This window comes from Rhinoderma darwinii, chromosome 1 (genome assembly GCF_050947455.1).
Source record: "Rhinoderma darwinii isolate aRhiDar2 chromosome 1, aRhiDar2.hap1, whole genome shotgun sequence".
Classification (NCBI taxonomy): Eukaryota; Metazoa; Chordata; class Amphibia; order Anura; family Rhinodermatidae; genus Rhinoderma; species Rhinoderma darwinii.
In genome coordinates this window covers 521,500,514-521,512,762 of record NC_134687.1, presented here as the reverse complement: position 1 = coordinate 521,512,762, position 12,249 = coordinate 521,500,514, and the positions used below count along the sequence as shown (strand labels likewise).

General features: G+C 40.0%; 1 protein-coding gene across 1 annotated transcript in view; it reads left to right on the top strand.

Moving 5' to 3' along the window:
* The window catches only part of MAN2A1 (mannosidase alpha class 2A member 1), a 153,574-nt gene that overhangs the window by 90,792 nt on the left and 50,533 nt on the right, over positions 1-12,249 (top strand). The window contains exon 4 of the mRNA XM_075836752.1: positions 6,636-6,807. Within this exon, the coding sequence (XP_075692867.1) occupies positions 6,636-6,807 (172 nt within the window). The remainder of the gene's footprint in view (positions 1-6,635; positions 6,808-12,249) is intronic.

Sequence of the window (12,249 nt, the reverse complement as noted above, 5' to 3'; positions counted from 1 at the left end):
TTGCCGTATGGACCGCAGCATAAAGTTAGCATGAACGCTGTAAAAACTAAACTCCAATAACTATGGAAGAATTGCTGTTTTTTTTCCGTATTCCACCCAACAAAGATTTATTTTATTTTTTTCCCAGTTCTCCAGTACATTATATAATACAGTAAATGTTGCCATTAAAAACTACAACTTGTTCTTCACAAAACAAACCCATACAGCTATGTCGACGGATAAATAAAAAAGTTCTGGGTTTTGGAAAGCAGGGAGGAAAAAATGAAACTAACATTGGCTGCGTTTCCAATGGGTTAAAACCGCTGACATGTTAGGCCTCATTCACACGAGCGTATCCGATTCACGCGTGTGAATCGGGTCCGTGTGTGTTGCGTATGCATCCGTGTGGTTTGCAAGGGGCATGCGTTATTCACACACTCGCAAAGCACTTTTTTTTTTTTTTTTAATAATTTTCAACTGAATTGATGCGCTAATAACGCACCGCACACGCATGCGTGTGCAGTTGCGTGGTTTTCACGCACCCATTGGCTTCAATGAGCGTGTAGGTACGTGATAACGCACCAATATAGGACATGCAGTAAGTTTCACGCAGCGGACTCTCGCTGCGTGAAAACTCACGTATGTGTGAACGGCCCCTTTGAAATCAAAGCACATTCCCCAGATGTCAATTCGGTTCAGCATCTGTGGGATGTGCTGGTTTCACATTTTGTAATGTTAAGGCCGTGTGCCAAAATAAAATAAATTCAAGTTTTTCCCCATCTTTCTGCACTCAATACCCCATAATGACAAAGTGAAAACAGATTTTTAGAAATTTTTGCTAATTTTATTAAGAATGAAAAACTCACATTTCGCATGGACATAAGTATTTAGACCCTTTTGCTATGACACTTGACATTTAGCTCTGGGGACCTCCCACCCCTCTAGATCATCTTTGAAATGTTTCTACACCTTGATTGTAGTCCACCTGTGGTAAATTCATTTGATTGGACATGATTTGGAAAGACACACCCCTGTCTATATAAGCGATCACAGCTGACAATGCATATCAGAGCAAAAACCAAGCCATGAGGAAGAAAGAACTGACTGTAGAGCTCAGAGACAGGATTGTGTGGAGGCACAGATCTGGAGAAGGGTACAAATACATTTCTGCTTCACTGAAAGTTCCCAAGTGCACAGCGGCCTCCATAATTCTTAAATGGAAGACTTTTTGAACAACCAGGACTCTTCATAGAGCTGGCTGCCCCACCAAACTAAGTAATCGGGGGAGAAGGGCCTTGGTAAGATAGGTGACAACCCAATGGTCACTCTGGCTGAGCTCCAAAGATCCTGTGTGCAGATGGGAGAATCATCACTGCAGCACTCTGCCATAAAGCCCAGATTGGTAGAGTGGCCAGAAAGAAGCCTCTCCTCCGTAAAAGACACATGAAAGCCCACCTGGAGCTTGCAAAAAGCACCTAAAATACTCTCTCTGAGAAACCAGATTCTGTGGTCTGATAAAACCATGATTGAGCTTTTTGGCCTCAATTTTAAGCTTCATGTCTGGAGGAAACCAGGCACTGCTCATCACCTGCACAATACAATCCCTACAGTGAAGCATGGTGGTGGCAGCATCCTGATGCTGTGTTTTGCTTTTTTTTCAGCAGCTGGGACAGGGAAACTGGTCAGGGTTGAGGGAAAGATGATTGGAGCAAAGTACAGAGATATTCTTAATGAAAACCTGATCCAGAGTGCTCTGGACCTCCGACTGGGCCGAAGTTTCACCTTCCAACAAGACAATGACCCTAAGCACACAGTCAGGACAACACAGGAGCGGCTTAGGGACAACTCTGTGAATGTCCTTGAGTGGCCGAGCCAGAGCCCTGACTGGAACCCAAACAACTCCGTCAGTTGACAGCCATCTTCCCGTCACTCCAGTCACCATCCAACCTGACAGAGCTTGAGAGGATCTGCAAAGAAGAATGGCGGAAAATCCCCAAATCCAGGAGTTCAAACCTTGTGGCATTATACCCAAGAAGACTGGAGGCCGTTATCGCTGTCAAAGGTGCCTCAACGAAGTACTGAGTAAAGGGTCTGAATACGTATGTCAATGCAATATTTTAGATTTTCTTTTTCAATAAATTGTTAGTAATTTTTGCTAATCTGTTTTCACTTTGTCATTATGGGGTATTGCATGCAGAATGATGGGGGGGAAACTTTTTTTTTTATTTCAGTACGAGGCCTCAACATCACAAAATGTGAAAAATTAAAGGGTCTGAAAACTTTCAGAATACATTGTATTAATCAACTTTGTCATATACTTAAAATGTAGTTTTATCCATGCAAATTCTATGTGAAGTTACTGCCACTAGGTGTCTCCCTCTCTGTATTCTGCTCTCCACCCACTGTCCCCCTGTTGTCAAGCAAAATCCAACTCTAGTTACAGAGCAGGGGAGGCGGACTTCAGGAAGTGGTGGTGTCTCTTTACAACCTGCCCATAGAAGTCTATGGGGAGTGGAGGGTGTAGCAGTAGCAAAAAGGAGACACATACTTCTGGTAAGCGTTATGTCACTCCAGTGCTGGATTCTGAGCTACACTGCTCATTACTGCTGTATAATGTCCCCTATGTTTTTGCAGCTTTATATAGGTGATCGATAGGAGAATCCTGCTCTCATATCTCTAGGTCTGCACTGCGAAAAACAGTGGTTGAAAGAAAAAAAAAAGTTTACGTTTACCCTATTGTCTGCAGTTTATATGCTGTGTGTGAACATACCCTTATGAGAAAAAAATGTGCCGAGGCACAGAGGTCCCAATTTCCCAGCCACCATAGAAATGGTGTCAATGGTAGCAGTTAAAATATAACTTTTATTAATGGATCAAACAGACAGACAGCAACACAAAGTTAAAATTGTATCAAAAGACGGCTCATGTGTATCATAAAGATCAATGTGCACGCACCCAGCATATCGCTGGACGCAATGAGTGAGACTGATTCGGCAGCTGCAGACTGCCGTTCGTAGGATCAGTCCCACACAATTAGAGAAAGTGACTAAGCCGTCAGTGATTATTAAGATGGCGATAGCCCCCCCGACATATTTCGTTACAGAAGTAACGTCCTCAGGGGATAACACGGGGCTAATGAACATACCCTTAGGCTCCATTGACTAGCTTAGATGAACTCGGAATTAGATCTATAAACTGCAGAGGGAAAATGTGCAAAAAAAAATTCAGACTAAAAGTCATATAATGGCCAGAAATCGTGTAATTCCTCATGTACTCACGTGACTATTTATTCTGAAAAGTCACTTGAAAATTTAGGATCTGCTGCTAACATCTTGGAAAAGGACACCTTTTTGGAGGTCTGAAAAGACATAAACGAATACGATATTGTGGTGGTGATTTACATTTTGTGTAGAGTTTAGGTTCTCCTAAAGTACAATGTATACCCTGTGGTTGAAAATATTATGTGCAGACCACATTTTAGAGCCACAAAACCCTGTGTATTTCGTTCCAGTAGAGCAATTTCTCTAGTTGGTTACATACTGCTGCAAAGCTTAGTCATATCCGTAACCCATACAAAAGAGAAACTTGATGAAACCATGAAAAACTGTCAGTTTCTGTTTCTAGCAGAGTTGGTCTCAAAGAAACTGAGAAGCGGTAGGGAGTTTCTTAAGAAACTCAAGAGGGAACGGAAATAACAGAAAACACAAATTAGAGTTGTTCAAAAAGACGTTTTTTGAACATAGGACAAGACTGCAAATTATACCATTTCATTGGCACTTTATGGGGTCTTTACCGGTCGTTTAAATGATTATATGCATGTTCCAGACAAAGACATTTCAGAGTTTGGCTGCATCACGTGCCCATTGCGTACAATTCTCAGATCTATGGAAGTGTTAGCATGATGGAATGTATCACAATAAAAAATGTGAATGTTTTAATTGTAATATCTTTTTAGACCTGTAACTTTACCCATATTCTCCAGTGGATCAAATGCTGAGCTGTTTCAGTAAATCCACTGTAACTGAGAATACCGCACGTGTGGCCAACTCTCCCCTGCTTTGACTGCCCTTTATGACCGTGCTCCAAGGACATGCGTTGTGCAACCTGTGCAGTGGCATCAGCCATCCCTGCTAAACGGGCATTTGTGACCACCCATAATCTTATTAATAATTGTGTAGCACAGTTATTAAATGACACAGGAATCTATTAGTTGGTAAGTGTATATTATTATTCGAGCATTGTATGGTCATATTTTCAGTGTATTATTTTTGCCGCGTATGATAATTGTGGTTGCACCGTATTTTTGGTATTTAGGCAACTTTTTATAGATGTACGTTCTCATAATGAACTGAATGGTATTGTGTATACACACACACACACACACACACACACACACACACACGTGTATATATATATGTGTGTGTGTGTGTGTGTGTATATATATATATATATATATATATATATATATATATATATATATATATACTCTTGTCCATATGCTTTGACTGGTTTTGAATCTGTCACAATCACTTAAACGAGATGGAGATGCAATACCAAACGCAAACCATCGACAAGAGTTGCGCTTTCATTTTTTGTGGGGAGGGACTCTTTAACCCCTTAATGACCAGGCCATTTTGCGCGTTAATGACCAAGGATTATTTTTTGTTTTTTCACGGTCGCATTCCAACAGTCATAGCTTTTTTTTTTTTATTCCGTCGACATAGCCGTATAAGGGCTTGTTTTTTGCGGGACGAGTTGTATTTTGTAATTGCACCATTTTTGGATGCACATAATATATCGATTTAACTTTTATTAACTGTTTATTTTAGGAGAAAAATAAGCAGCTATTCCAGCATTGATTTTCACGTTATAAATTTACACCATTTACTATGCAGCGTAAATAACATGTTAACTTTATTCTATGGCTTGTCACGATTACGGGGATACCAGATATGTAAAGGTTTTATGTTTTCCTACATTTGCGCGGAAAAAAAACACTTTAGAAAAAAATTACGGGCCTTGATTTTTGCGGGCCAAGGTGTAGTTTTCATTAGTACTATTTTGGGGTACATGGGACTTATTGCTTAACTTTTATTTTATATTTTATGGGGTGAATAGGAGAAAAAAATTTAGCTTTTTTTTGGGGGATTCCGTTCATCTGGCGGGGATACCATATGTGTGTATGTGTTTTGTTTTGACCCTTTAACTAAATAAAATCACTTTTTTGGGAAAAAAAAGGTTTTATTTTATTTTGACTGTAATATATATATATTTTCATAAGCTTTATTTAAATGCTTTTACATTTTGTTTTTTTTAGTCCCACCAGGGGACTTCACTATGCGATCTGCTGATCGCTTTAAGGCTGGGTTCACACGACCTATTTTCAGGCGTAAACGAGGCGTATTATGCCTCGATTTACGCCTGAAAATACGGCTACAATACGTCGGCAAACATCTGCCCATTCATTTGAATGGGTTTGCCGACGTACTGTGCCGACGACCAGTAATTTACGTGTCGTCGTTTGACCGCTGTCAAACGACGACGCGTAAAATGACTGCCTCGTCAAAGAAGTGCAGGACACTTTGAAACTTAATTTGAGCCGTTCTTCATTGAATTCAATGAAGAACAGCTCAAATGTTCGGCCGTCAAAGACGCCTCGCATAATGCGAGGAGGAGCTTTTACGTCTGAAACGACGCAGCTGTTTTCTCCTGAAAACCGTCTGTAATTTCAAACGTAAAAGCCAGCTAGCGTGTGCACATACCCATACAATGCTTTGGTACACTTAGTATACCAAAGCATTATTGCCTGTCAGTGTAAAACTGACAGGCAATCAATAAGGCCATGCCTATGCTGTCGCTATTGACATCGGCATCTAATGGGTTAAACTGACGGAATCTGAGCACTCCTCGATTCCGGCAGGAGCCAGGCTGTGTATAAGAGCCTTGCTCCTGCCGCTGATCGCGTGGGTACACTGGCAGTACCCACGCGATCAGAGGACAGATATATCTGTCCTGTTGTGGGAACTAGCACCTGCACAGGACGGATATATCGGTCCTTCCTCGTTAAGAGATTAAAGGAACTGCACTAAAGGTCACACTGGCCAATATGGGCTGTAAAAATGAGCGCCGATCAACGAAACAGCTTTCACAAGGAGCAATGATCAGTAGTGTATGCTGACCAGCGATTTATTACGCTCGTCCCTATACATTTCCATCATGTCTGCAACACATCTCCTTGTTTATACAGGGACATGTGCTGCGAACTATAATATTTAGTGCTGCATAAACGATCCGATCAACCGATGAATGTGTGTTTGCTTGTTCATCAGTTGATCGTTGCCCTGGTCACACAGGGCAATGATCGGGAACGAGTTTGCTTACCAGTCATTGGCCGAACGCAGATGTGAATGAAGCAGTATTTTTCTTACTTTGCATTATTCCATTGTTTGTTTGTTTTTTGATCTACCTTACCATTTTTCTGTCTGTTAAGATACCTCCGTCCTCCCTCTCCATATTTTCAGCTTTTAACTCCTTTAATCTGCTATCCATCATTTACGTGTGAGAGTAGTATAGGACTATGCTGTGGAACAGAGGCGATATTCTTCTGTTAAAACTTTTAACCTTCAAGTTTCTGATTGTTCAAATCCATCTTCTAGGTTGGCTGAAAACCTTTGATGACTATTTCAGAGACCAGACACAGCACATTCTTAATAACATGGTGGTAAAACTGCAAGAAGGCAAGGAAAGGAAATTCATGTGGTCGGAGATCTCCTACTTCTCCAAATGGTGGGATGGAATTGATAACCAAAAGAGAGACGCTGTTAAGAAGTAAGTGTAATAAAACCCCATTCTCCATTACACACAACTTCCTGAATAAAATTAGTTTCCTTAGATAAGACATTTTTTTTGCCATATGTATAATTCAATCTATCTCCCTGAATGCGACCTAGCATAGAGACAGGGCATGTGACTGTTATGGGTTCTGTGGTGGGAGGGCCTGGCAGTTGACTTCTTGTCGTGATGTCATAATGCCTACCCACAGTCTAGGGAGAACTTACTGCATACAAATTTTTACATCTCCCTTTGAGCTTAATAATATCTGTATAAATCTTTATGCAGTTGGCTCCCCCTAGTGGTGGGTGCTTGCAGCCATAATTATTGATAAAGTCTGATAAACACAGCTCCCCTATGCATATGTTAGAAAATTAATTCGCACAGAAATGTGTGCAGCTAGCAGGTGCTGAAACTATATTCGATGCTTGACCTACAGTGTAAAAATCTGATTTGGCCTAGCATTTTGATGACTTTTGAATGATCCCTGTAGGTGGTATTTGTACTTGCCATTGTGGTTGTACAAGAAGTTCATACACGGCACAATAAGGGCACATTTTCTATCCTTCACAAAAAACGAATGGTCTATAAGATGTGCTGTGTGTTACTTAGCACTATCAGTCGAGCAATTATTTGCATGCTTTCTAGGTAGATTATATGTAGCTTTAACCCCTTCTTGCCATACAGCGCTGAAAGTGGGGAGTTCCCGCATTACGCCATACTATTACGGTGCGGGGATGGCGGCGGGCTGTGGAGCTCTGCCATCTGCAGCGAGTATCCGCTGTAGCATTCACAATGCTGCGATGGTCGGGATCGAAGACACCCTGCTGCAGTGGCCGGGATGAGAGATCACAATGCTGACTGGGGCACCGAAGTGGCCCTCAGGTTTGCCATGTACGAGAGCCTATTAGGCCCTGCCTGAGAGAGAACCTAAAAAGCTGCCAGTCTGTGAAACACTGGAAGGCGCAATACATTGTAATACAAAAGAGCCTGCAGGAGAGCTGCAGTATAAAAAAAGGTAACGTATAGAGATTGGTTTACGGACGCATACAGTTTCTGCACATTTTTGTGGGATTATAAAAGGTCCGAGGGGAATTAGATCTTTAAAATGGCTCAAACTAACATGATTAATTGACTCCTAATAGATTAAATGCAAATAAAGTGTCAAGTGGCTGTGTTACAAGCTCTGTAGCAATCTTGTCGCAGGGCCTAAATGTATATTTGATATATGGGATAAGACATTATTTATGACTGTTAGATCCATATTAATTAAAAACATGTGAAGATTCATTATTTTTTTCTGTTCTTTGCTGTATTAGCCTATTTATTATTACAGTCATTACAGTAAAACCTCTGAGATGACCACTCAAAATGGCATTGTTCGCGCACAGTGACCTAATAGTATGTCCTGGGAATAACCGCCATTCCACCCCCCCTCCCCCCCCGTCACATTTATGAGCTGTGACAACTGCTGTCTCGTACAGCGGTTGTCACAGCTCCTTCCCCAGGGATCGATTGAGGTGGTCCCCGCCGATTAACCACTTAGAAGCCGCATTCTATAGCGATTGCGGCTTCTAAGGGGTCAAAACACCATTGACGTACTGCGAGTTAATCGTGGGCGCCGATGGTTGCTATGGCAACTGGAGACCTAAGAATGGCTACCGGCTATTCCATCTACGGAAGCCTAGTAGGTCCTGAAAAAGGCAGGACCCACTATGCTTGCTGTCAGCGAGTAGCTGACCGCTCTAATACACTACACTACGCATGTAGTGCAGTGTATTAGAATAGCGATAAGGGCCTCCTGCCGTCAAAGCCCTTAGTGGGATAAAAAATAAAAATAAAAAGTTTAAAAAAAATAAATAAAAGTAAAAATCTCCCTTTTTCCATTATCAGTCCTTTATTATCATTTATTAAAATAAATAAATAAACTATACATAATTGGTATCGCCACGTCCGTAACTGCCTGACCAATAAAAGTATTTGGTTATTTATCCTGCGTGGTGAACTTCGTAAAAGTAAATAATAACCCTACAAAAATCCCAAATTTTTTTTGGTCCCTTCACCTCCCAAAAAATGAAATCAAGAGATCAAAAAGTCGCATGTGCTCAAAAATAGTACTGATCAAAACTACAGTTCATTACGCAAAAAACAAGCCCTCACATGGCTTTCTTGGTGGAAAAAAAAGTTATGGCTCTTTTATTGTGCAAACACCCATAAACATAAAAAAACTATATACATATGGTATCACCATAATCGTATCGCCCCACAGAATAAAGTGAATGTCATTTATCGCGCATGGTGAACGCTGTAAAAAAAAAAAAGCGTAAAAAAACAGTAGTAGAATTTCTGTTTCTTAGTGACCACACCAAAAAATCGAATAAAAACTGATCAAAAAGTCGCATGCACCCCATGAAAACTACAATGAATTCCTCAAGGAGTCTAGATTACAAAATGGGGTCACTTTTAAGGAGGTTCCCCTGTACTGGTACCTCAGAGGCTCTGCAAATGTGACATGGCGGTGAGAAACCAATCCAAGAAAACCTACATGCCAAATAGGAGCTCCTGCCATTCTGAGCCCTGCCATTTGTCCAACCAGCAGTTTATGACCACATATGGGGTATTGCCGTAATCGGGAAAATTTGCTTTTCAAATGTTGGTGTGCTTTTTTTCCTTTTATTCCTTGTAAAAATTTAATTTTTGCAGGTTTTATCAGAAAAATGTGTCTTCCAATTTCACTGCCAAATTCCACAAAATGCAGCAAAAAACTGGTGGGGTGTAAATGCTCACTATACCCCTCCATAAATTGCTTGAGGGGTGTAGTTTGCCAAATGGGTCACTTTTGGGGGATTTCCACTGTTTTGACACCACAAGACCTCTTCAAACCGGACATGGTGCCTAAAATATATTCTAACAAAAAGAGGGCTCCAAAATTCACTAGGTGCTCCTTTACTTCTGAGGCCGGTGTTTCAGTCCATTACCACACTAGGGCCACATGTGAGATATTTCCAAAAACGTAAGAACCTGGGCAATAAATATTGAGTTGTGTATCTCTGTTAAAACCTTCTATTTTACAGAAAAAAAAATGGAATAAAAAGGATTTTCTGCAAAAAAATATTATTTTGTAAATTTCACCTCTACTTTTGATTTAAATTCCTGTGAAACGTCTAAAGGGTTAAGAAACTTTCTAAATACTGTTTTGAATACTTTGAGTGGTCTAGTTTTTAAAATGGGGTGATTTTTTTTCTAGGGGTTTCTAATATATAGGCCCCTCAAAGCCACTTCAGAACTGGTACCTAAAAAAAAAAAAAGGCTTTTGAAATTTTCTTCAAAATATGACAAAGTGCTGCTAAAGTTCTAAGCCTTGTAACGTCCTAAAAAAATTAAGATTGTTCAAAAAATGATTCCAACGTATAGTACACATATGTGAAATGTTAATTCGTAACTATTTTGTGTGGTATTACTATCTGTATTACAAGCAGATACATTTAAATTTTAAATTCCGAAAAATGCTAACTTTTCTAAAATTTCCTCTAAACTTTGCTATTTTTCACAAATAAACACTAAATATATCGACCATATATCGACCAGCGTTCCAGAGTTATTACCACATAAATTGACACATGTCAGATTTAAAAAATGGGCTCAAAATGCCCAAACTAGGCTGCCTCCTTAAGGGGTTAAACGTGGACATGGCAAGAAAAGTAAAGGTACAAGCACATTGTGTGGTTTTTTTGTCACCAAGGCTGTTCTGAACAAAGCTAGAAAATTGAAAGATTGGCGTATATTTTCTATTTTTATTAATAAAATGCCCTGAACAACAGGATTTGTCACACACGAATTCAGTTTTAAGTAATTTAGTAAAATGTGATTTGTGAAATTAGCACAAACTGTCAAGACTTGTCAGAAGTCAATAATGCCATTACGTTGTTATTTTGTTAATTCAGTAGTGATTCTGCTTATACTGTATTTCGCAGTGTTACGTAGCTGACCCTGTAATTTTGATAACAAATTTCTGCTGGAAACGTTTGACAAGATAATTGCCGGGCTATTTAGTCATCTCAGTGACTGTCCCAGATTCTCTGCCTTTCTAATTGCACATAGTAGACAGAGAAATAGAGAAAAAAAATTCTCTCTGCCAAACAAGTTAATGGTTAGTAACCGTGGATGACCCAAGAAAACCTCAAATATTTATTTTAAGTTAATTATTTTCAAACCTATGGTAAGCACTTATTTGTGTAAAAATAAACTATGTTAGCAATGCCTATGGGATTTAATTAAATTAAACTGTGGTGAGAGGATTTACTCTTCCTCCAACATTTTTATCAGGTCCATTAAATTTGTATACGAACAAATATCTTTGTAGCGCAGCATTTTAGAAGGCTCAAACAAGACTTTGTAGATAAAAAATTAATGCTTGATTGAGGCGACGTTGTTTAAATGGATTATCTAGTCTCTTCCTCAAGATGATCTACATGAAGTGCCTTTTACACGGTCCAATAATCCGGCAAACAAGTTTTTATATGAACACTTGTTTTCGATCATTGCCGATCCCGATCAAACGCTCATTCGTCGGCTGATCAGATCTTTTAGATACCTATCGTTGTTCCTCGTGACTGAAGCAAACGAGCGCAGATCGATGTATTGTATCGTAGCTCGGCGCTCATTTTCACGGACAATACAGGGCCATCTAAAAGGAATGATTTAGAACACTTAATATATAATTACAGTATATCATTATCATTATATTGTTTAGGATGGAGAAAGTTAAAGGGGTTTTCCTGAACCTATAAACTACTTTCTATTTCACCACACTTCTAAAAATAATCAAATTTATAATATACTTAAGTTTTGGATTTTCTTTTCTAACCTGATTCCAGCACCGGTCACGTGATGAGTCTCCAGTTTTGAAAACGTTACTTCCGGCGCTGCCCCGTACATTTCCTTTTTCCAGCCAGCTCAATGTACGGTGACATCTCTGTACACTGAGGGAAGGGATAGACAGGATCCTATTCCTCCGGCGTCTCTGAGCATGCGTAGTTTCTACACTAGCAGTGTTTACTACGCATGCTCACTCCTGCGCTATCACATCGCCTGCGTGTAATTTTTTTTCTCCCCTAGCAGCGGACTGGAAACTGTCAGAAGAAAGGGAGGCATGTAAACAGACAACGTTTACATCATGGAAATAAAAGGAAAACGAACACTAGGTATTTTGGGAGTTTATGCGTAAACAAAGCGTCAGACTATTGGTAAAAAAAAATTTGAGGTCTCAGAAAACCCTTTTTAAAGGGGTATTCCAAAAATCATAAATCATCACCTATACAAGAGGATAGGTGATAATCTTCTGATCGCTGGGGATCCCACAGTTGGAACCCGGATCGATCGCGAGAATGGGGGTCCCGAACCCCCAGATGCTCCTCACTGCAACCCCGCAGTGAGGAG